Source organism: Aspergillus heteromorphus (genome assembly GCF_003184545.1).
Source record: "Aspergillus heteromorphus CBS 117.55 chromosome Unknown BO70scaffold_45, whole genome shotgun sequence".
NCBI lineage: Eukaryota > Fungi > Ascomycota > Eurotiomycetes > Eurotiales > Aspergillaceae > Aspergillus > Aspergillus heteromorphus.
This window is the reverse complement of record NW_020290450.1, coordinates 29858-51173: the sequence shown is the minus strand read 5'-3', so window position 1 is coordinate 51173 and position 21316 is coordinate 29858. Positions and strand designations below refer to the sequence as shown.

Genomic DNA, 21316 nt, shown 5'->3' with positions numbered 1-21316 from the left:
CTTTTTATCTTCTTTTTTAAATTCTTTTTAAAACTTATTATAGAGTAATATTCTTCTAAAAAATTCTTTTTTTAGAATTTTTTAAATAAAGAGTTATAATCTTAATTAATATAATTTTTTAATTTATCTTATCTAGATTACTCTTCTTAAATATAAATAAAAAATATTTAAATAATAAAAATTTTATTTGAGAATATTTATATAATAAATATTATAATTAATCTTAAGAAGTTAATTATAGTATTTTTTATATAAATCAGTTTTTTTTTTTTAATTATATTCTTAAGAATTATTTAGTAAATAATAATATTAAATTTAGTTTTTTTAAATTATTTAATTAGCTAATATTATCAGCAGTAAAAAAAGTTTTATAAAATTTTTTAAAATTCTTTTTTAAGCTTTTTTTTTATTTTATTATTATAATTTATATAAAAGTCTTTCTTTCTATATTTAGATTTTTAAATAGTTAATTTATTAATTATAATAAATTATCTTATTATATAATTTTATTAGTTTTTTATTTAAATATAATTTAGAAAAATACATATTATTTAGTTTTTTTCTAAAAATAATTATAAATATAATAGACTTTTTTATTTTATTTCTAAAATATTATTTATAAATAAGAAATTTTATACAAAGTTTTTATTTAAAAAATATATATATATATTTTAAGATCTTTTTTAAAAAAGTTTAGAATTTAAAAAATAAGTCTAAGATTATATAATTAAATATTAATTAAAAAAGTATTATTAATATAAATAATAATATAAACTATTATTATAAATTTTTTAATTAAATCTATAGCTAAGCGTTTATTATCTAATATTTTTATTAGTATTAATTAAAATATAATTATTAATTATTCAAATCTATTTATAAAATATATACTACTTATATAAGTTATTAAATAATTTTTAATTCTTAAAAAATTATCTCTTAATAATAATTAATTTTTAATATTAGAGAAATAATTAAATTAAGCTAATCTAATAATTAACTATTAATATAAAAAATTTAATTAAAAAATAAAAATAAAAATATTTAAATTATATTTTTTTATTTTTCTTATATAATACTATTTCTTATTTTATTTAATTATTTATTTAATTATAGTATACTGAACAAAGTATTTGCGCAGGTATTATTAAGTCTTTGGGATTTGAAGGATTTATACAAGAATCTTATAACACTAAGTCTGGAATCTGTCTGTCTGTTTTAGTATCTGTTCTACTTTCTGCCTGCCTATATTTTGAAAAAGAATATCTTTAATAAAAGAAATCAATAAAACCACCTGCAGAATTATTAATCTAATTAATTAATCAGATAATAGTAATCACAATATATACTTGGATATTAAGCTAAACTAATTAATTAGTACTCTGAAATTAAGAATATATACTTTTCTGCTATTAAATTTTCTATATACTTCTATAATAGTCTATAAGATAATCAAATAATTAATAAAATAAATCAACAGAATGTTTATGAATAATAAAATTTAATAAATAAACAATAAAACTAATGTATAATAAATATAATTTATAAAATAATAATATTTGAATAAAATAAATTTATCAAACTATCTGCAGAATAATTAATTAATCATATAATAGTAATCAAAGTATATACTTAGATAATGAGCCAAACTGACTAACCAGTGATCTGAGAATCAAAAGTGTATACCTTTCTGCCGCCAACCTTTCTCTATATATATATGATACAAATAAACAGGCACCTGCAGTACCAAAGTGTTTCCAAGAAGCAGGGTGTTGAACCGTAGGAATTCCAGAGAGGCGGAACATTCGAACATGATCTAACCCCATTCGGCGGCATTTAGTCTTGAGACATGGAAGCGGCCTATTGCAGAGTATCTATCTACTAACAAATATCACTTCCACCTCCCCTCATCCTCCTTGACTTATTCCATTCCAATTAATAGGCTACTTATATACAAACATTGACATCCTTGATCTTGGTCATCCGACAATCTTGTTGAATACGATTTTTCTACCATTCTTTATCAGATCAACAGACTTTTGTTTCTAATGATAAAGTACTTTCCTTCTAACAGTCACAGATAGTTGGCCTAGGTGATCTCTAAAACGCTTCTACGAATACCTGATCGCATCATGTCCGAGAGGCCTTTCCGTGGGCGCTCTCGAATTCGTTCGCCACTGTTGGAAATCGAACCAAGCACCCTGTTAAGACGCTCCGTATCCCCTCGCTCGGGTTCAAGACTCAATAGTACCTCACGAAGTCGGTCTTTTGAGCGTGATTCTACCCGTCATAGTGCGTGCCACTCTAGGAGCCAGTCTCACACTGAGTCCCGACCTCAGGTGCCATCTCGCAGTCGGAGCCGAAGTGAAACTTCTGGACGGTACAGAAAAAGAGAGAACAGCCGCACCCCAAGCCCGTCGACCAACCACCCAAGAAGCTCAAAGGTCCGTCAATATAGCTGGTAACTTTATTGGGATGTAGTGCATGTACTGATGCTAATCCTAACCGAAGGTAATTATTGAAAAGTTGACCAAAAACGTCAACGAATCACACCTTCGCGAAGTGTTTGGCGGTTTTGGGGATATAAAAAGCCTTGACATCCCCATGAATAAAGCTTGTAAGAGGGAATTTAGAGCACCGTCGGTTTACTTATCTGACTCATTTCTAGTCATGACAAATAGAGGCTGTGCATATATACTCTACCACGACCCCGCAGATGCAGAAGCGGCTATTGCGCACATGCACGAAGCCCAATTCGACGGTGCCATTCTAAATGTGTCTATTGTCCTTCCAAGGCGAGCATTTTCGCGATCACCCCCGCCATCCCAAAATGGTAGAGGAAGCTTCAGTCGTCAAGATCATGGTCGCGGACCCCCATCGGACGGCTTTACTTCCCGCGCCTCTCCATTTCCACACAGATCGACGACATCTATAGGAAGGTTCCGCCGTTCCCGACATATAGAAAAACCTGACATCTATCGGCCACTTTCCTTGTCCCATTCAAGATCCCCACGTCCTTCTCGATCACTCTCCTCCAAATCATTGTCCATATCACCACCAAGACGGAAGGCACAATCGCGCACGAATAGTTTTCATCACCGTCGACGCCGCAGTCCAAGCTACAGTAGCTATGGCTATAGCAGTCGAAGTGGGAGAAGCCGGAGTTTAAGCCCAGGTAGAGATCGCCATCGTCATGAATCTCGTTAAGACCGCGCTACTTATCACTGCATGAAAAAAGGTGGTTTTGGTCATAGGCCAAAAAGGTAACATCACCTTAGTATCTTTCATGCGTCGAACATCCCGAGGCTAAAATAGGTAACGATAAATTCGAAATACCAAACCCGGGCGCAGGCGTTGAAGATACGGAGTAGCTCGGACCGAAGATAAGGCATGTAATAAATAATACATCGTTCTCATGATTAGTTGACAAACTCTCATTCCCGGGCGGCAATCCAAATTAGGTGAGAATCATTCAGATGAATGGCATGCAAAAAGGGGATACATCAACTTAGAAAAAAGCGCACCACCCGATGTACATAGCGGCTAGGTTTTTTTTATCGCTTGCTCGTACAATCAATTCGTCTACATGACCGTCCACTGAAAGGGGAACAGATTCGCTGGGCAGAAGACCGCGAAGTTTGTTCCGGACATTCTCTAAAACGCCAGCAGGTGTGTCTGGGACGCCCGCATGGGTACGACGCTTTAACATATTAGAAATTTAGTTTATTTTTTTTGGTAATCAAGTGCAACCAACCTTTTTGCCAATGAACTCTGTGGTAGGGTCATGTAAGAACGTCTCCAGGATCGTCATGAGCGCATCCTCGTTATGGCGAAGTAGACCGAGGCTGACTTCACATGTTTTGCGAAATGGGCCTATTGACAGTGTCAGCCTAGCGAAGACAACGCTTCATGATCCAATGGAAACAGACCATTGTATCCGTAGGCGCCAAATGCATCAACCATGTTCTGTGTTAGACGAAAAGGAACCAACTCAGGTTTATCAAATGTTAAACCCTATAGGGGTCAGCTCTAGGAGATATCAAGCTAGTCGGCTTTTTGGGCGCGCCTTACCATGTCAAAGAGGCAATTGAAATCGACATGTAATATACCCCCTGTTCCTTCCTCAAATAGGATATTTTCACCGTGTCGATCACCTAAACTGAAGACAAATTTTGAGCACCCAAGGAATACCTGATGAAGTGGATACGGCATACCCTAGGACATATCCAACCATTGACATGACAGCACAGGATCGGGTGAAACGAAGCCTCGCTGCAAACCATGCGCCTGCCTCGGGAAACATTTCCATAAACCACTCATATAGAACTGGTGGAAACCTGTTCTTGTGTTAGTTTAAACCATCATATACATTGTTTGGTACTTGCTTTGACAGAACTTTGGTCGTGAATAGGTAGAGTTTTGCGACATCCTGGCATGCTTCATTGAGATTATGTCTGATCTCATTGTACTGGTGTATATTCAGTTTAGTGGCTACGTGACGTCTCAAGTTGTCGCCATTGGAACAACAAATAGCTTACATTTGGTGCGATCCCTCTCTCCCTTAGTAGTTTGATGACAAGGTCTCTCAACGTTCTGAGATTATCAACCCACTCGATGAGGCCGCATTCTTCGTTCAGTGGCGTTACGGCATATGTCTTGATATCTTTCTCACCTCATTCTGAGTTAGCAGGCAATGGACGGGCCATGAGTCTTATATCAAAAACAGAAAACTCACACATTCGACGTTTGCTTGATTCCACGTCCCTCTTGAAGAACCTATTGATCATATTATTGAATTCCATCAGGCGTTGGTCTTTGCGAAGGTCATCTTTGGGTTTACATAGGATATTATAAGCCCTTCCATCTGACCCTCGGATGCCAACCCTCCGGGGTTTCTGGAGCGAGTTTAAAACCTGTGCATCATCGAGTATGCCTAAAAGCAGTTACGCAAGCAATCCTGTTTCATCTGAAAACGAGGGGGCCGTACCTTCGATTGTTGTCGGGTCTCTAGGAAAGGCCCGGAAGCCCTTCAAATACTCAGGCTCATGGCTAGCTGGCAGGATCGGTGTCATCATGGCCTGGAAAGGCACCACAAGCCGACAAGGTGCTACTTTGCTGTTGAATCCCAAAGCCCGTAGATTAACCCTTGCGACTTTGTCCTCAATGCGTGCAGTACACAGCTTCAACATCTCCTCTGAAAATCTTTGTCCTTGGTTTATCATGGCACGCATATCACTGTGGGTTTCAGTCTTTAATTTTTTGTTGAAATCCTGCGACAATTAGTGCCTGAATCAGAAAATGATATTTATCACATACTATTATTTTCTGGAGGCAGTTGATACCTCTAGAGGCCCTATCCTTTGAAGAAGACTTAACCACAGCAAGAACTGTCCAGAGGCCTTGCTGAGGGAAAGAATTGACTGCCTTGGCAACAATCTTGGTCAAGAGATCGTGCACTATTGTGTTCGGGTGGCAGATCCGAGCAACCACTTGAGGAAGGATTGTAAAGAGCTTTTTCAGTTAAGAAAGCACCCAACAGGCAGCTGATTGGAAGACTCACTAGTGGTGCTGGTATCCTGTTCACGTATTTCTTCAATTGGGAATGCATTTCATCAAGACTTTTCTTTCGTTGACTCAAGGTGTGCTTTTGGAATTCTCTTTCGACCTTTGTTAGCCTTTGGTATGGATTAGGAATCCCATAAAGACATGGGACTAATCGATGTTAAAAGTACTCACTCATTGTTTCCCTTCTTCGGGTCAATTGGCTGGCCAATAGTGGAGGCATGTTCCAACCAAAGTGTCAAAATTTTGGGCAAGGACTGGAAGACATATTTATTCCCATGTGCCAATGAGCGGAGATAATTATCTACAACAAGTTTCGAAGCCTCGCCAGTCAAGCCGTGCAATAGATGAGTCAGTGCAACTTCATCCGAGTGAAAAGTACCTACTATATTTGAGCCTCTTTCCCCACCGGCTTCGATTTTTCGGAATCCAAGATCTTGTTGTAGTGCTTGCCCAGGTAGTAGTGAGCTTTCTCCCACCTGCTACTCGGTCAGCTTGGACCTCGATGATAATACAATACTTTTGTTGTCTCATATACACACGGGTAACATACCTAGAATGGAGTTTTATGGCCTCCCTGTATCTTTGAACAATAACGTCGGACTGTGTCTGTCCAGCTCTATCTGTCCATTTTGCCAAGAGCAAATGTGCCTAGACATTTTGATAAAATTAGCAGTACTATTTATTTAGTCTGGAATCTGAACATACCCTAGCAAGAAGCAGGTTTTGTTGCTTTTCATGATTTCCGGCCAGAGAGGCTGATGCATGCCTTTCGATTGGGGATGAATCTGAAGAATACCTATTAGCAGCAATTGCACCTTCTAATGTTTGTATTGCTTTTCGGTGATGGCCATCTTTCCAAAGAAGCCTAGCATGCTCGATAGTGGCCGATCCGTCTTTCAAACTCGATGCATGAAGCATTGACCTATATGCCTGATTCGTAAAATTACCCTTTCGGGAGAGACGTGCACTTGTTAACCAAGCAGCAGCTATATCTGAATCAGCAAATTTGCCCCTGAGGGTTTAATCAGCACATGTCTCGTGACTGTCACATCAAATGGAAGAGAATAAACACACGTCAGTTCCATCATTGCCCTTCTAAGGCCTAGAAGATATTGCTTGTCAGATATGTAGCCCCCAAGGATGGCTAAACGCCGATCCAGAATATCATTTAGTCCTGAGAGTAAGCTGCCATTCCCACTGTCCTCGTATCTGGTTCGAGCTACAGATTCCACCTCATGTAGAGCATGTAGCTTCAAAATGCTATCATGGCAAGACTGCAATGATGCTACTGAATTGGTGGTTAAGGACTTGGCGACACTCAAACGTAAAGCATTCATGTGCTCCTCAAATTCTGTATCACAACCGTGCCGGAAAGCATCCAAAGCTAACCCGACCCTAATATTGAAATCTTCTGTCCCCTGATGAGAAGACAGCTGAAGGTACTCATGTAGCTTTCGCCAGTTTCCGGTGATCCATGTCGCTTCAACCACGAAAGGAAGGAATTTTCTAATTGGGCTATTGTTCCTCATGATCTCGAATCGCGTGAGAATCGCATCTGTGAATGTTAGTGAAGATATCTTAGCTAGAGCAAGGGTCTTGACTGAGCAAGTACCTTGCTGCCCTGATTCTTTGAGGCACGTAAGCAGATTCCATTGGGCTTCGCTATTATTGGGTTCCTTTTCGAGTTGTAACTCGTACCAACTTTGTGCCGTAGCCCATCTTCCAGCTTTTCGGTGCTCAAGAACCTGTTGCTCGATATTAAGCACATGCAAATGGCTTGAAATGCCCTCAATGCCATCAGGCTCGTCGATTTGGCTATAAATATCCTGCAATCGATGATAAAGAGATTCAACATGGGTGCGTTCTTGCTTGCTTGCTTGGCTTCTATGTTGTCGAATGTACTGCTCCCAATGAAACAAGGCTCGCGAAAATGACTTGCACTCAACAGCTCTTTTAGAGATGATCTCTGGGGGTATTGAAGCCATTAGTCCCTCTAAAGCCTTGACTTGTAAGGTGTATGTATTTAGTAGTACATCACGGGAGGTTTGCTTGTTAGCCCGATGCGACTGCTGATTGTGGTTTTTGATGCCATTGATTTGTTTTTTCTTGCCTTGCAGCCACCTGGAAAGATAATCCAACACTTCAAAGACACTCTGTACCAATCATAAGTTCAGAAGGGTTAGTAGTGGCATATACTTCTTATTATAGCACTTACCTGGCTGCATAGAATGATGTTTTCATGTAAAAAGTTATTTGTATCAGGAAGCGGGTGAGACAAAACATTTATAAGCTCGCATTGCAAATCCTGTTTCTCTTTCTCAGTCCCAGTTACTGTGCGGTTAAGCACTGCAAATGGCAATAGGAAAGATGCTATTGATATATCCTGCCCTTTGACAATGCGACTGCAAACATGGAATAAAAGCCTTGCATTATCATTGTTCCCGCTGTGCAGCAAATCCTGAACAAAACTCCGCAGCCAATTGCCGTGTGTCAACCCAGCTGAAAACAGCGGATAGCTGCAATTAGTGTTAATAGTGCCAATAGTAACTGTATACTTTGAGCTGAGAAAGGGAGTCAGGATATTGCGGACAGTTTCAGGCAGCTCTAGCCAACGTCGGCTTTTTCGATCCGCTCCAATGTCGTGAGAGCGATTGGCGGCAGCTGAATCTAAATCACACAGCTCGAGTAAATGTTGCATAGCGTATGCGAGGAACCCTTGAGCTCTGGTGTTTGAAGCCGACAGGAAAGCGTTGACCAAGACATGCTGAAGGAAAAAAAGTATGAAGTCAAAGGTCTCCTGCATGTTGTCGAAATTTGATAAAACCAAGATATCTTTCTTTTCCTTGACCGTATCCACTCGATTCGGATCAAGGCAACCGATCAAGCCCAGGCACCGAGCCAACAAGACTGTTATGACTTCTGAGCTTGTGTTAAACTTTACACAACAGTCGAGTAAGGACCGTGCCAACTGTGAAACAACTGGATCCGGAAGTTCACTGAGAACAGACCCATGGACAAACTCCTCATTCCTAGAGAGGTAAGGAAGTAGTTCTCGTAAAGCTTGCTCAACAACGGTAGCATTTTCATTTTGACATCGACGGATGAATGCTTGGAGTTGGCTTCGAACATCCATTTTCTCCTTCAACTCGTTCAACTCGGCTTCATATTTTGACAGTGCCGGAATCGAAGCCAATGAAGGCATAGTGAGGAAGATTTCACGCACTAATTCACGATGAGACTGCATGATATACTCAATAAGCTCACAGGCTTGACTTCTAGTGTCCTCGGAAAACATGTTCCAGTACCTAATCACAATTGACAGTGTCTGATCAAGAAGAGGTTCAACTTCCTCTTCTTGTAGAGTATTGATTAAAACCCCCCAGACTGCGAAGGCACTATTACACAAGCCTTGAACTTCAAGAGCGGATCGTAAGCAGGCACATATCTGTGTTTCTTAGTCCTATTATTCAGGCGCTGGGATAGGTTCGTACACAGACCTGTGGCAAAGCGCTGCTGACATGGCCGCGAGCAACCTTAATCATTTCCCCAATAGCTGCGATGTTTCTCTTCTTTTCAACAAGGGGCTGTCTGACCTGGAAATCATTTATTGCGTGAGCAAATTGAGTTATTATACCGAGAACATGCTCTTCAATGAAATGCCCTATCGAGCTGGCGCGCCTTGGCGCATGACCAGACTTTCGTGGAACTCGAACAGCCAAAAGATAAAGTGCCCGACGGAACTGCAATGCCCTTTGGTTAGTATCAAATGCTTCATTAACCCATTTCTAACTCACTCGTGTCCCCTTCTCCTCACCCAAATCTCCAAGACCCTTTAGCAGGTCGCAAGCGATCAGAATTGGCTCAATCCTTAGAAGTTCCGCTAGGGTACGGCCTCTAAAGGCTGCATCTACCTCCGACAAAGCCGACATTATGAATTCCTCTGGATCAGATGAGGGTTGACTTAGCAAGAATGCGAGAATTGAGGCGAGGTTGTTCTTCTCTGAGCAAATATCAAAAGGGGTCTTGATATCTTTGTATGTTGCTCCCACTCTAGTGATGATATCTCGCTTTCGCGTGAGTACTAAATATGGAAGCACGAAGATCTCAGTCAGCCTAAGAAGATCATCTACTTTCATGCCCAAGAAGTCGCAGAGCTGCTCCGCCATAGAAGGACGTGATTGAAAGTTTTTAACTATTGTCAACGATAAGGTCCTCCAAAAGGGCCGAAACAAGCCGGCTGGAGTAAGAGAAAGATGCTGTGCAAGGCTCATGAGCTGATACTTGTCAGTTTATAATGAAATCCGACAATTAAAAGCAACGGATTCTGTTCAACATCTAATGGCAACCTAAGATTCACACATACCTCAGTATAAGCCACTGCGCATACAAACTGGTTCGGGTGGCCCATATACTCTACGAGACGCAAAAGTATAATATTCATTTCTTCATCACTTGAAAGCCTTGTAATGTTCCGAAATGTCAACCACTACACACAGTTTGTTGAGAAGGTTACTCACCTCGCCAGACGACATAGAGTTATGATGCAGGTCTCATGTAAAGGTATCTCCTGTTTGTCGGACAGGGTCTGTAACCAATCTAGAATGACAACAAAGTTGCTCCTTCTAATCTCGCAATCCATACTTCTACGGACAAAAGAAGTAATGGAATGCCTGGGGAAAGTGAGCACTCTGAAAGTCAAGAAAGCCCGGGGGATAACTTACCCTGTAATGATACGCAGCTCTCTGACCGAGCTTCGGAGAGACTGCAGACAAAATTCACCGAAAACAGAGGATCTGAGTTGCATATAAGACGAGCTAGAGGCATGCATCAATACCTTTCTCAACGCAACAATTGCAGCAACCCTCAAGGTTGCATTGCGTGTAAGCTTAGGTATAATGTAGACCAAGATCTGGTACAACTCATTTGTATCAGTGCATCGCCAGTCTGCCTCTATATTGAGCCCGTCATCTTCATAGTGACAAAGTCTGCAAAGAAAGACATCTTTCGAGCTCACGTCCATGGGACCAGTCAAACTTCCGGCTATGGCACATGGAATGCTGTCTAGAACCCCTAGAAACTCGAGTTTGGATTGCTCCTCCAGTCCAAAGTATGTTTTACTTCCCAATCTGGCGTTAGGTTTCAAAATTTTGAGATATATACGACTTTACTCACCGGACAGCAGTAGATAGATCTCTCAAGTCTCCAGTGTTTTCGCAGCAGAGTAAGTCAAAAGACTTGGCTATTAGCTTTTGCGCTAGAGTGATTTGTTTTGCTTCCGCGCAGCAGGGCTGTCCAGCCATGCTAATAGCTCCACCACTGCTGGTTGCCGGGCAGTAATTTGTAAACCGGTGAATGATACCAGTTGACTTTTGGACATTTCTAATGCAGATGTTGACGGGTGGACTCTCAGTATGAGAGTTAATTGGATTTGTGCAACCGGACATAAGCAAACTTTCAACTGTATCCTACAATATAGTCAGGAAGAGTTGGTGTATTGTGTATGTCATGGGGATGGATACCTGAAGACAAGGAACCAAAGAATCAGAGGGGCGAAGTCCTGGTTTGACGAGGGGAATGGTACTCCTCGCCAGTTGGATGAAATCTTCCGTGCAGCCAAAGGCATTGATGTAACTGTAAATGCAATTGCTCAGGTTGACCTGGAGAGCGGAAGACAGATTCAAGTTGTCTAGGGCTAGAATCTCAGCTAACATCTGGCGGAAAAGGTATGCTAGCCCAATTTTTGACGATGACATATGTAAGCCATGGTCACAGAGGCCATGGATGATTTTCACTAGCTGGAAGCAAATTTGGGGTTTGCTCAAGATGAAATCTGCATCTCTACTGCGAAGGCAGACCAGGGTGAGTTTCCATATACGCTGGTATCTATTAGAGATCCAAGCCAGGTTCTGTTGATCAGAGGGCAAGTTGTAGGTCACATAGCTTTTCATCGTGGAGTGAAGCAGATTGAGACATAGATGAACTGCTTGTGGAAATATTCTAACTCTGATCCTCTTGGTAAGAGGCCCGTGACAAAGGCCAAGTCTCTCCAGATCCAAAATAAATGGCTGCCTTGGTGTAGGTACAGACGAGCTGATCATGCAATAAATGGGGTTTCCACATGAAAGGAAAGATTCAAGCGAATAAATCAGGTCTAAAACAAGTCAATTCAGTATTCCGCACAAAAATAGATAATTCACAGACCAGTCGTGCAAGCTTGTACAAATGCAGAAATACCAAGGAATGAGGGCCACAGCCTGGTGTTTTGATTAGAGAGACTGACAATACCAGAGAGAACATCACTTGTTCTATCTCTAATGCGGTCAGTGTCCCGGGCAGCCAACAGCTGGAGCAGCAAGACAAGTAGCCAGTGGTACAAAGGGACATTTGCATCTTGCCCTAGGATCTCTGGGTCTGGGACTTGTAGGAGTGCCAACGGGGCTTTGTCAACGGCAGTGTGGAGGAGAATATCTAAGCAGTCTAGCAGTTGGCTCTGGAGACCTTGCTGTTCACATCCATCCTCTTTGATACAGGGTTCCAACCCCGCTTTCAACACAATGCAGATAAGTTTGCTAACATCAGCAATGCTATCATTAAGCTGTAAGCAACTATATTTCCCTTCAAGAAGCTCATGACGAAGTTGTGAAAATGCCTCCTTGGTTAGACTATGTGTGTCACCACCACCCTGTAATGAGAGATGTGGTACAATGTTTGCTGCGAGTGTTGAGGAGACTGGCTCTGCAAGATTCCAATGTGAAATTCCTGGTGCAGATACTTGGGACCCCCTGCGCTTATTGGTAGCCATTGGCGATGCTTTTACACATGGTCCTGAAGAACTCTCAGGTTTGAAGATGTCATTCAAAGAGCAGAATGTTGTTGAGCAAATGAATTGATGTTTCCGCGGAAATAGAAAACATGGAAGATCTCTTGTAGGTAGATAATCCGTAGTCGCAGTGCCTTACCGCCTGGCAGTACCCAGATAAGCTCTCTAATAAGGCTGTTAAGCCTATATAGGCAAGCGGTGGGGATTTTTTTTATCTTATCTTCTACTAGGATATTCTAGATAAGACAGTAAGACCTAGTCGAGTTCTTTATAGTTTTTAGATTACTGCCCGCCTTATATATATGTTACTTAAATTACTTAGAAATTTTAAAATTATGGCTTCTATTTAACAATAAAAATCTTGAATATTTTTAATTAATATATATAGATGTATATAATTAAATGAATAGTTATATAATAAAATAGTATAATCATTTAATAATATATTCTATTTAATTACTATCTTTATAATTTTTTAGATCTATTTACTGACAGCTATAATGTTGGCGGTTGGATACTCCAGGGCCATACAATCACACCACTCTATTTAATCACCGCGATCCTGATTTTCTCTTATCTGAATTAATCTATTTTTTCTATTACTTTATATAGCTATTTTTGTGTCAGATTATAAGCCTTGAACTTATAATTTAAAATTTCTTTAATAATAAATTAATAATTTTTTTTTATTTTCTGTATTATAAAGTATAGTAGTATATTATTAAATAGATTTTTAACTTTTTTATAATATTATTATATTATTATATCTATATATTAGATTAGTATGTTTTTTATATTATAATTATTAATTATATTAATTAATTAATAAAGTTAATGATATTTTCGTTATTATTAAAATTATTATGTAGATAATTTAATTTACTAAATCTAGATTTTAGATTTTTAATATAGCTAAAATAAATATAATTAATAATATTAATTTATTTTTATTTTTTTGTATAATTAATTAGATATATTAAAAAGATTTTTTTTTTAATTATTATCTTTAATTATAATCAGTAATCTTTAGATTACTTTTAATATTATTATTATATATATAAGCTAGATCTGATAGATTTAACAGAGACTTATTATTTTTAATTATAAATAATTTATTAATCTTAATAAATTATAATCTATTAAGGACTCTTGATATTATTATAAATAATGAAATTAATTTAAATAAGTAATTATATAATTATTAAATCAGATATTAAATAATTTAAAAAAGAAATTATAGAATTCTAATATTTTTATTAAATCTATTAATAATATATAAACTATTATTTATAATATTATAATTAATAATAAAAAGCTTTAGATAATAAATATAATTAATATTTTTATTATTTAAAAAAATATTTAATAATTTTTAAATTTATGACAGCTTATTATATAATATATAATTATATAATATATTTAAATATAGTATTTTTTATATCTATATAATTATATTACTTTAAAAATTTAAAAATAATATTAAGAAACTACATCAGGCAATACTTTAATTATCTTTATATTAAAATTATAAAAAAGATAGTTACTATAATTCTTTTTATTATTACAATTTCAATTGCTTTAATTAATACTCAGATGAAGTTATTCAAGACTAGGTTATTTAATTTTAAAAAAAGAAATAACAATATTAATATAAGATAGATGGTAAGAAGTAAGTAATAAAAATAATGTTTAAAAAATATTATAGATTTTGAATATTAATAATACTAATTTAAAAATTCCAGTAATTATATTAATAAAAAATATATATATTCTAAAATTACTATAAATAATAAGCTATATTTTTATTTATATTTAATTCTAAAATTATAAAGTACTGTTTAAATATTAAAATATAATGTTTAAAAATATAGATTTAAAAATAATAAATTAAATATTATATTAAAATAATTCTTTCTAGAAATTATATCTGAATAGTCTGGTATCTTAATAATAAATAATAATAATAATAATAATTTTAATTATTTAATCTAATATATAATACTAGATCTAGAAGATAAGAAGATTAAAAATATATATATAATTATAAGAAATCTGCTGTTTTTATTTTTTATTAAAAAAGCTTTAGATATATTTAGGCTTGTGTGATAGAATAAACCAGCTATCGGGATAAAGGTCATCGGGATGATATATTATAGTGATTGTGAGAGTTGTATTATCGGGATGATATATTATAGTAATTATAAGAGTTGTGAGATTATTAATAGTGGTTCTATATCTCTCTGATATTTATAAGATATTGATTTCTCTGTAAGAAGCTACTGATTCTTTAAGAATTAGTCTATCTTATAAATATAGATTATCTTTATTATTATTAAATAAATATATAGTATTTTATAATTAATTTCTTATCTAATTAACAGGCTTTTTATTCTAATAAGTAGATTCTATTATATTCTGATTCTTCTTTTTTCGACTATCTAAGAAAAATACTATTTATTAAAGATAATAAAAAAATAGAAGTATTTAGTAATTAAATTAATTCAGAATTCTCGCCGAATATTATTTCTATTATTAAAGAGATTTAACAGCTAGAAGATTATATTTATTAATTAAAATAAGCTATTAACTTACAGTAAAGAATAGCTTATCTTTAAAGAAATAGCTTCTTAAGTAAAATCTTCTTAAGATATTATTAATTCTCCCCCGAATTAGAAAAGAATAAAAAAAAGATTAAATTTAAAAATATTCCTCGCTTTGTTCTGAATTTTAATCTTTAAAAATATTAAGAATAAATTATTAATTTAAAATATATATTTAAAGATATATTTAAGAAATATTTATCAGAGAAATATAAGATTCTTGCTATTATTAGCTATATAAATCCAGTATATAGACAGAGATAATATTATTTTATAAATAATAAGAGTTCAGAAGAGAGATAATTTCTTAAGAAATTATAATCTTAGTTCAAAGATTAGACTCTTATATTAATTTAAAATATTATTATTTTTTAATTAAATACTATAGTCTAATTTAAATAGACTTATTAATAATATAATCAGAATCCGCAAGAGTTCTATACTTATTTTAATATTTTAAAGTAATACTTTTCTTATTAAGCAGAAAAAAAAAAAATCTTATTCTACTTTACTAAGCTATTATCAGATCTAAACTATTATATTTAAGAATATATTTCTTATTTATTAGAGAAGCAGGATAAAATAATAGCTATTATTACTTACTATTATAAACTATAAGAAAATAGAGGAAAACACAAGCAAAATAATAATTAATTTAGTGATTATAAACCATGCAAGCGTTTTTAAGAAACTACTAGTAAAATTATTAAGAAAGATATCTTAAATCATAGGAAAAATCTTATTAAAAAGAATAGTAATTAATTATAATACTTTATATATAAAAATATTTAATATCTTGCAAATTAATATTTTATTAAAGATAAAAAAATCTAATCTACTAGAATCTACTAATTCTTATCAAATTCAGAGAAAAAAATAGAGAAGTTAGAATAGATTTTATAATTTTAATTTCTTTATCTATAGTAGAGACTATATATTATTTTTATATTTCTATTTATATCTGAAATAGTCTTAAAATCTTTACAGATCTAAATAGCTGCGCCGAAGTAAATATTATTAATTATTAGTTTATTAAAGTCTATAATCTTTAATATATTCTAATTACTGTGTTAAAGATTAAAGCTATTAATCAAATTATTATTTTTATTTATAATATATAGAAAGTTTCTATTACCGCTATTAATTCGCGAGGAGACATCTATATTTTTAAATAATATTATATAGAAATTAATCAGGATTCCTGACTGAAAGACAGCTCTATATTATTTTTAATAATTATATTTTATAATCTATATATTATCTTATTAGTATAGAACTGCCAGTAATAATTTAGTATATTATTTATTTTATTATTTTCTATTACTTAATTTATTAAAGCAACTCAAAACTTAGTAAGAATATATATTATTATTAAACTTCCCGAAGATATCTAGCTATCAGAAGAAGAATCTTATGATTTATTATTAAATTTTAAGATAATTTCTGTTGAACTCAAGCAGTTCTAAGATATATTCTCTATAAATTTCTTCTAACAGCTATCTTTTTATAGCCCTGTAAATTATACTATTAATATTAAATCTAATAAAATATTCTCTTATAGTCTAATATATCTTTTATTTAAAGCCGAACTTAAGATTCTATAAAAATATATTAAAGAAAATCTAAAACTAGATTAAATTTAATCTTCAAAGAGTCCTGCTAAAGCCTTTATTCTCTTTATATTTAAAAAAAATAATAGCTTATATCTTTGTATAAATTATAAAAATCTTAATAAAATTTCTATTAAGAATTATTATTTCTTATCTCTTATTTTAAAGATTCTTAACAGAATTTTGAAAAATATCTACTTTTTAAAGATTAATATCAAGAATATATATTATTAAATCTATATTAAGAAAGATAATAAATAGAAGACAGTATTTTATATTTAATACAGCCACTTTAAATATATAATTATATTATTTAAATTGACTAATACTTCAGCAACTTTTCAAAATTATATATATACTATATTTTGAGAACTTTTTAATAACTTTTATATAATATATCTGAATAATATTCTTATCTTTTTATCAGATAAAAAATCTTATACAAAGTATATTTATTAAGTTTTAGAGAGACTTCGAGAAGCTCAGCTCTATATAAAACTATTAAAATATTTATTCTATTAATTCTAAGTCAAATTTCTAAGATATATTATTAACTCTGACAAAGTATCTATAGATTTTTAATAAATAAATAATATTATTTTATAATTAATTTTCAAAAATTATTATAATATCCAGATCTTTCTTAGATTCTGTAATTTTTATTAATAATTTATTTAAGATTATTCTTATATTATCTTATCTCTTATTTCTTTATTTTATAAAATAATTAACAGGCAGAAGTCAGAAAAAATCTATCTAATTTTAATTAAATAGACTGCTTTTCGCCGTCTTATTACTGTCTTTTAATAAGTATTTTTATTAATATATTTTAATTCTACAAAACCCCGCCGTTTAGAAACTGATATATTAAAAGAAGAGATAAGTAATATTCTATTTTAATTTAATATCAAGAATATATTTTATTTAATTATATTCTGATTCTGTAAGTTCTTTAATATTAAGCTAAATTATAATACTTCAGATTAAGAGCTATTTACTATTATTTACTTTTTTAAATAATAATAATAATATTTAGAAGATACTTCTCAAATAATTAAGATTCTATCAGACTATTCGAACTTATAATCTTTTATATATTAAACCCGGATTAATAAAAGACAAGCTTGATAACTTATAAGTCTAATTCTCTATAATTTTATTATTAAATATAAAACAGAGAAATTAAACCCAGTAAATAGATTCTTCAGAATATCTTCTAAATTTTAAATAAAATCTACTTCTTAAGAGAAACTGTTAATTCTAATTTAAGCGCGATTCGTAGGCGTATTATCTCTGATAATAAAAGATCTTATTAAAGAAAAAATCTAGTTTAAATCTTAAGATATACAGAATTATTCTGAATTCAATATCTGTATTATATTAAGCTTAAAGAATCCTAATAATTAAACTAATATAAAAACAGCTAATTAGACTGCTTAGAAGAATTTATCTTAAAAGAAATTTATTCTCTAATTTACAGTATTATAAATATATACCGCGGAAGTTTTATACTTAAATATATATAATTCCAAATTTCAAGAAATAATCTTATATTTGCAGAACAATAATCCAAAGATATAATAATAAAAGATTATTATTTAATAAAAATAATTAAATCAAAAGTATTAAATTATTAAAATAACTAATTATATCTATTTCAAAGATTAATACTATATTCTCTCTTTTGAGACACTATATCAGATATTTATTAAGTTATATTATAATAATCTATTAGCAAAATATTTTAAAAAAACTCAAATAAAAATACTACTATGCAGAAAGTTTTACTAAAATAAATTATAATATAATATAGCCAAATATATCTAAACTTATTTAATATATCAAGAAACTACTGCTTCAAAGTATTGACTATATAATAATCTTAAATTATTACTAATTCTATTATATCTCTTTACTAAATTAATAATAAATTTTATTACAGGACTGCCCTCTATTATCTAATATAAAAAGACTGTTAATATTATTCTAATTATTATTAATTAATTCTTAAAATACTGTCTTTTCTTTGTTATTCTATTTATAATAACTATCCCAGATCTTGCTAAACTATTCTATAAACAGATTAAATTAATCTTCGGACTCTTAAATAAAATTATATCTAATTAAGAATTAATCTTTATTAGTAAATTCTAATTAAATTTAGTCTATAATAGCTATATAATCTTGAAGCTTTTAACTGTATTCTATTCTTAAATTAATAGCTAAATAGAACAGATAAATTAAATACTTAAATATTATTTCTAATACTACTCCAGTCAGTATAATACTAACTAATTATTAATTCTTTTAAGTACTTAATTTATCTGCAATAACGCAGATAATATAATTATAGACTAATTATTTTATAATATTTTTTATAATTTTTTGCTGGATTTTTATATTAAAATTAAGATTAATTCTTAGCAGCAAGAAGTCCCAGCAGTACAGAATAAAATTAAAAAACTTAGAGAAATAAGAGAATAGCTATAAAAGATATAACAAATAATTATAAAAAAGTAAAAAAAATATTATAATAAGTACAGAAAACTATTCTACTTTAAAAAAAAAAATCTAGTTAAGCTATTAACTCAAAACTTATAACTTAAAGAATTAAGAAAGCTGACTCCGAAGTTTATAGAACTCTTTTAAATTTTTAAATATATTAAATCTTAGATATATTAATTATATTTATTTAAGAAATATAAATAAATCTATAATATATTCTATATCTTCTTATTAAAATTATAAAATACTGGAAGAGATTATAAAGAACCGCTTCTGATATCTGAGCTAGATAATAAAGATAAATAGAAAATTAAAAAAATTAAAGATTATTAATATTATAATAGTTAGAATTACTATCTAATTAAGTAAAAAGAATAATCAAGCAAGTATAATTAATAAATTTCTAGTAAAAATATAAAAAATACACCCGAAGCTATAAAGTAATACTAAAAATATTATAAAAAATGCTATATATTAAGAAAACAGAAGATAACTATTAATAAATTATTTTATATTCTCAAGAAATAAGCTATAGGAATATCAATCTCTTGATATTTCTTATTAATTATATTATTGCGAACTAAATATATTAATAAATATAAAATCATTCTGCTATAAAACAGCAGAAAATATTCAAATATATTCAGTTATATTTATTATCTATTTATAAAATAAATAATAATAATAATCAGACTCTCTTATTATAACTTAGAAATATTCACAGAAAAAATAAACTTCAGAAGAAGAATATAGAAATCTGTGATTAATTTAATAATATTATTCTTATTATTTAAAGTTAATTTATTATTATTAATATCTAGGTATTAAATATATATTATAGCTCTTACTAAATTAAGAAAGTTTCGCAGAGTAGAAATCCAGTCTATATATCTTAAATTATCGGGCAGTAAATATAATAATATTTCTATCTTATAAATATAATAATTCTTCAGCAAGGCGCGGAGGCCAGAATAAAGAATTAACTATATTAAAAAAATATAATAAATCTTAATAAACTTAATATACTTAGCAGTAAACTTCTAACAGAATATTAATAATAAAATCACAAAGATCTTATCTCTTAATTATAACAAGAACTTACACGCTTGGTAGTTTTAATACTCTTTAATAAAAATTTATAAATATAGATATTCTTCACACTGTTAAATATCTTTGTAAAAATATAGATTTCTTTGTGGATAGTCTGCTTAATATTATTATTCTAATATTCTTTCTCTAAAATCAGAGTAATCTATTTAATAATCTTTATAAGATTATAAGTATTTTCTAGCAGATCAGTTGCAGACTTAAGAGATATTAGTAAATTATATATATATAATATAGAGTATATAAAATCTATAGAATTATAAATCTTCTTTCCCGCGGAATAGAAATAATATAGAATAGATATTTTTATATCTAATAAATAATTAATATTATACAGAGCATCCTTCTTAGAATCAAAGTTATTATTTATATATCTTAAATAATATATACAAAAATTATAGCGGGCTTTAATAAAAATATTCTGCTTAAAATATACTATTCTCTTTATTATTGTGAAATAATTAAGAACAAGATTAATATTTAATAAAGAAGAGAATAACAGCGATATAGTATAGATAAAAATAATAAAAATTACACAAAATAATAAAGAAATATAAAGAAAATAATTATAAATTATTAAAGAAATAATAATCACAAAGTAGAAGAGAAGAAGAAAGAGAAATAATATAAAAGATTTTTTTATTTATACTTCTTTGCAGAAAATCTATTTATATAAATATAATATAAAAGATTCTTTTATTTATACTTCTTCGCAGGGGATTTATTTATATAAATATAACTAAATATTTATAAAGTTATACAGAAATAGTATGTGATTCTGTTTATATTATATATTCTGCAAGTTCTCTATTTTTTACTATTAAATTTCTATTATTCTGAATTGAAAATATATAAAATTATTTCTAATACTCAAGCCAGATAATTTATCCCAGTAAAGAAGAGCGCTATTTATAATAGAATAAATCAACTATCAAGATAAAGATTATTAGAATAATATATTATAATAATTATAAGAGTTGTATTATTGAAATAATATATTATAGTGATTGTGAGAGTTATAAGATTATTAATAGTGATTCTATATCTCTTTGATATCTATAAGATATTGATCTTTCTATAAGAAGCTACTAATTCTTCAAGAATTAGTC

The 21316-nt window shown here is 31.3% G+C and overlaps 2 protein-coding genes across 2 annotated transcripts; one reads left to right on the top strand and one right to left on the bottom strand.

Annotated features, from left to right (window-relative positions):
* The first annotated feature begins 1890 nt into the window (after positions 1–1890).
* BO70DRAFT_366541 (RNA-binding protein with serine-rich domain 1) lies at positions 1891–3664 on the top strand. Its single transcript, XM_025544358.1, has 3 exons — positions 1891–2444; positions 2512–2617; positions 2669–3664. The coding sequence occupies exons 1-3, from the start codon at positions 2133–2135 to the stop codon at positions 3205–3207; spliced, it is 957 nt and encodes a 318-aa protein (XP_025394778.1). The 5' UTR covers positions 1891–2132; the 3' UTR covers positions 3208–3664.
* On the bottom strand, positions 3509–12452 carry atrA (protein kinase MEC1; the record flags this gene model as incomplete). Its single annotated transcript, XM_025546172.1, has 27 exons — positions 11767–12452; positions 11085–11716; positions 11003–11016; positions 10738–10968; positions 10287–10682; positions 10083–10235; positions 9929–10025; positions 9360–9839; positions 9063–9305; positions 7781–9010; positions 7178–7718; positions 6640–7120; positions 6271–6577; positions 6116–6213; positions 5972–6041; positions 5737–5885; positions 5561–5657; positions 5317–5511; positions 4988–5270; positions 4736–4933; positions 4539–4663; positions 4386–4468; positions 4215–4337; positions 4072–4159; positions 3930–4014; positions 3755–3873; positions 3509–3700 (listed from the first exon to the last, which is right to left on the bottom strand). Exons 1-27 carry the CDS (start codon positions 12365–12367, stop codon positions 3509–3511), a joined length of 7311 nt encoding a protein of 2436 aa, XP_025394777.1. The 5' UTR covers positions 12368–12452.
* Positions 12453–21316: the final 8864 nt, after the last annotated feature.

What these genes read in the sequence shown, in the direction of transcription:
- BO70DRAFT_366541 (XM_025544358.1), top strand. Translation starts at nt 2,133, where the DNA reads ATGTCCGAGAGGCCTTTCCGTGGGCGCTCTCGAATTCGTTCGCCACTG. An exon ending in ACCACCCAAGAAGCTCAAAG is followed by an intron (nt 2,445 to 2,511) that starts GTCCGTCAATAT and finishes TCCTAACCGAAG; the next exon opens with GTAATTATTGAAAAGTTGAC. An exon ending in CATCCCCATGAATAAAGCTT is followed by an intron (nt 2,618 to 2,668) that starts GTAAGAGGGAAT and finishes ACTCATTTCTAG; the next exon opens with TCATGACAAATAGAGGCTGT.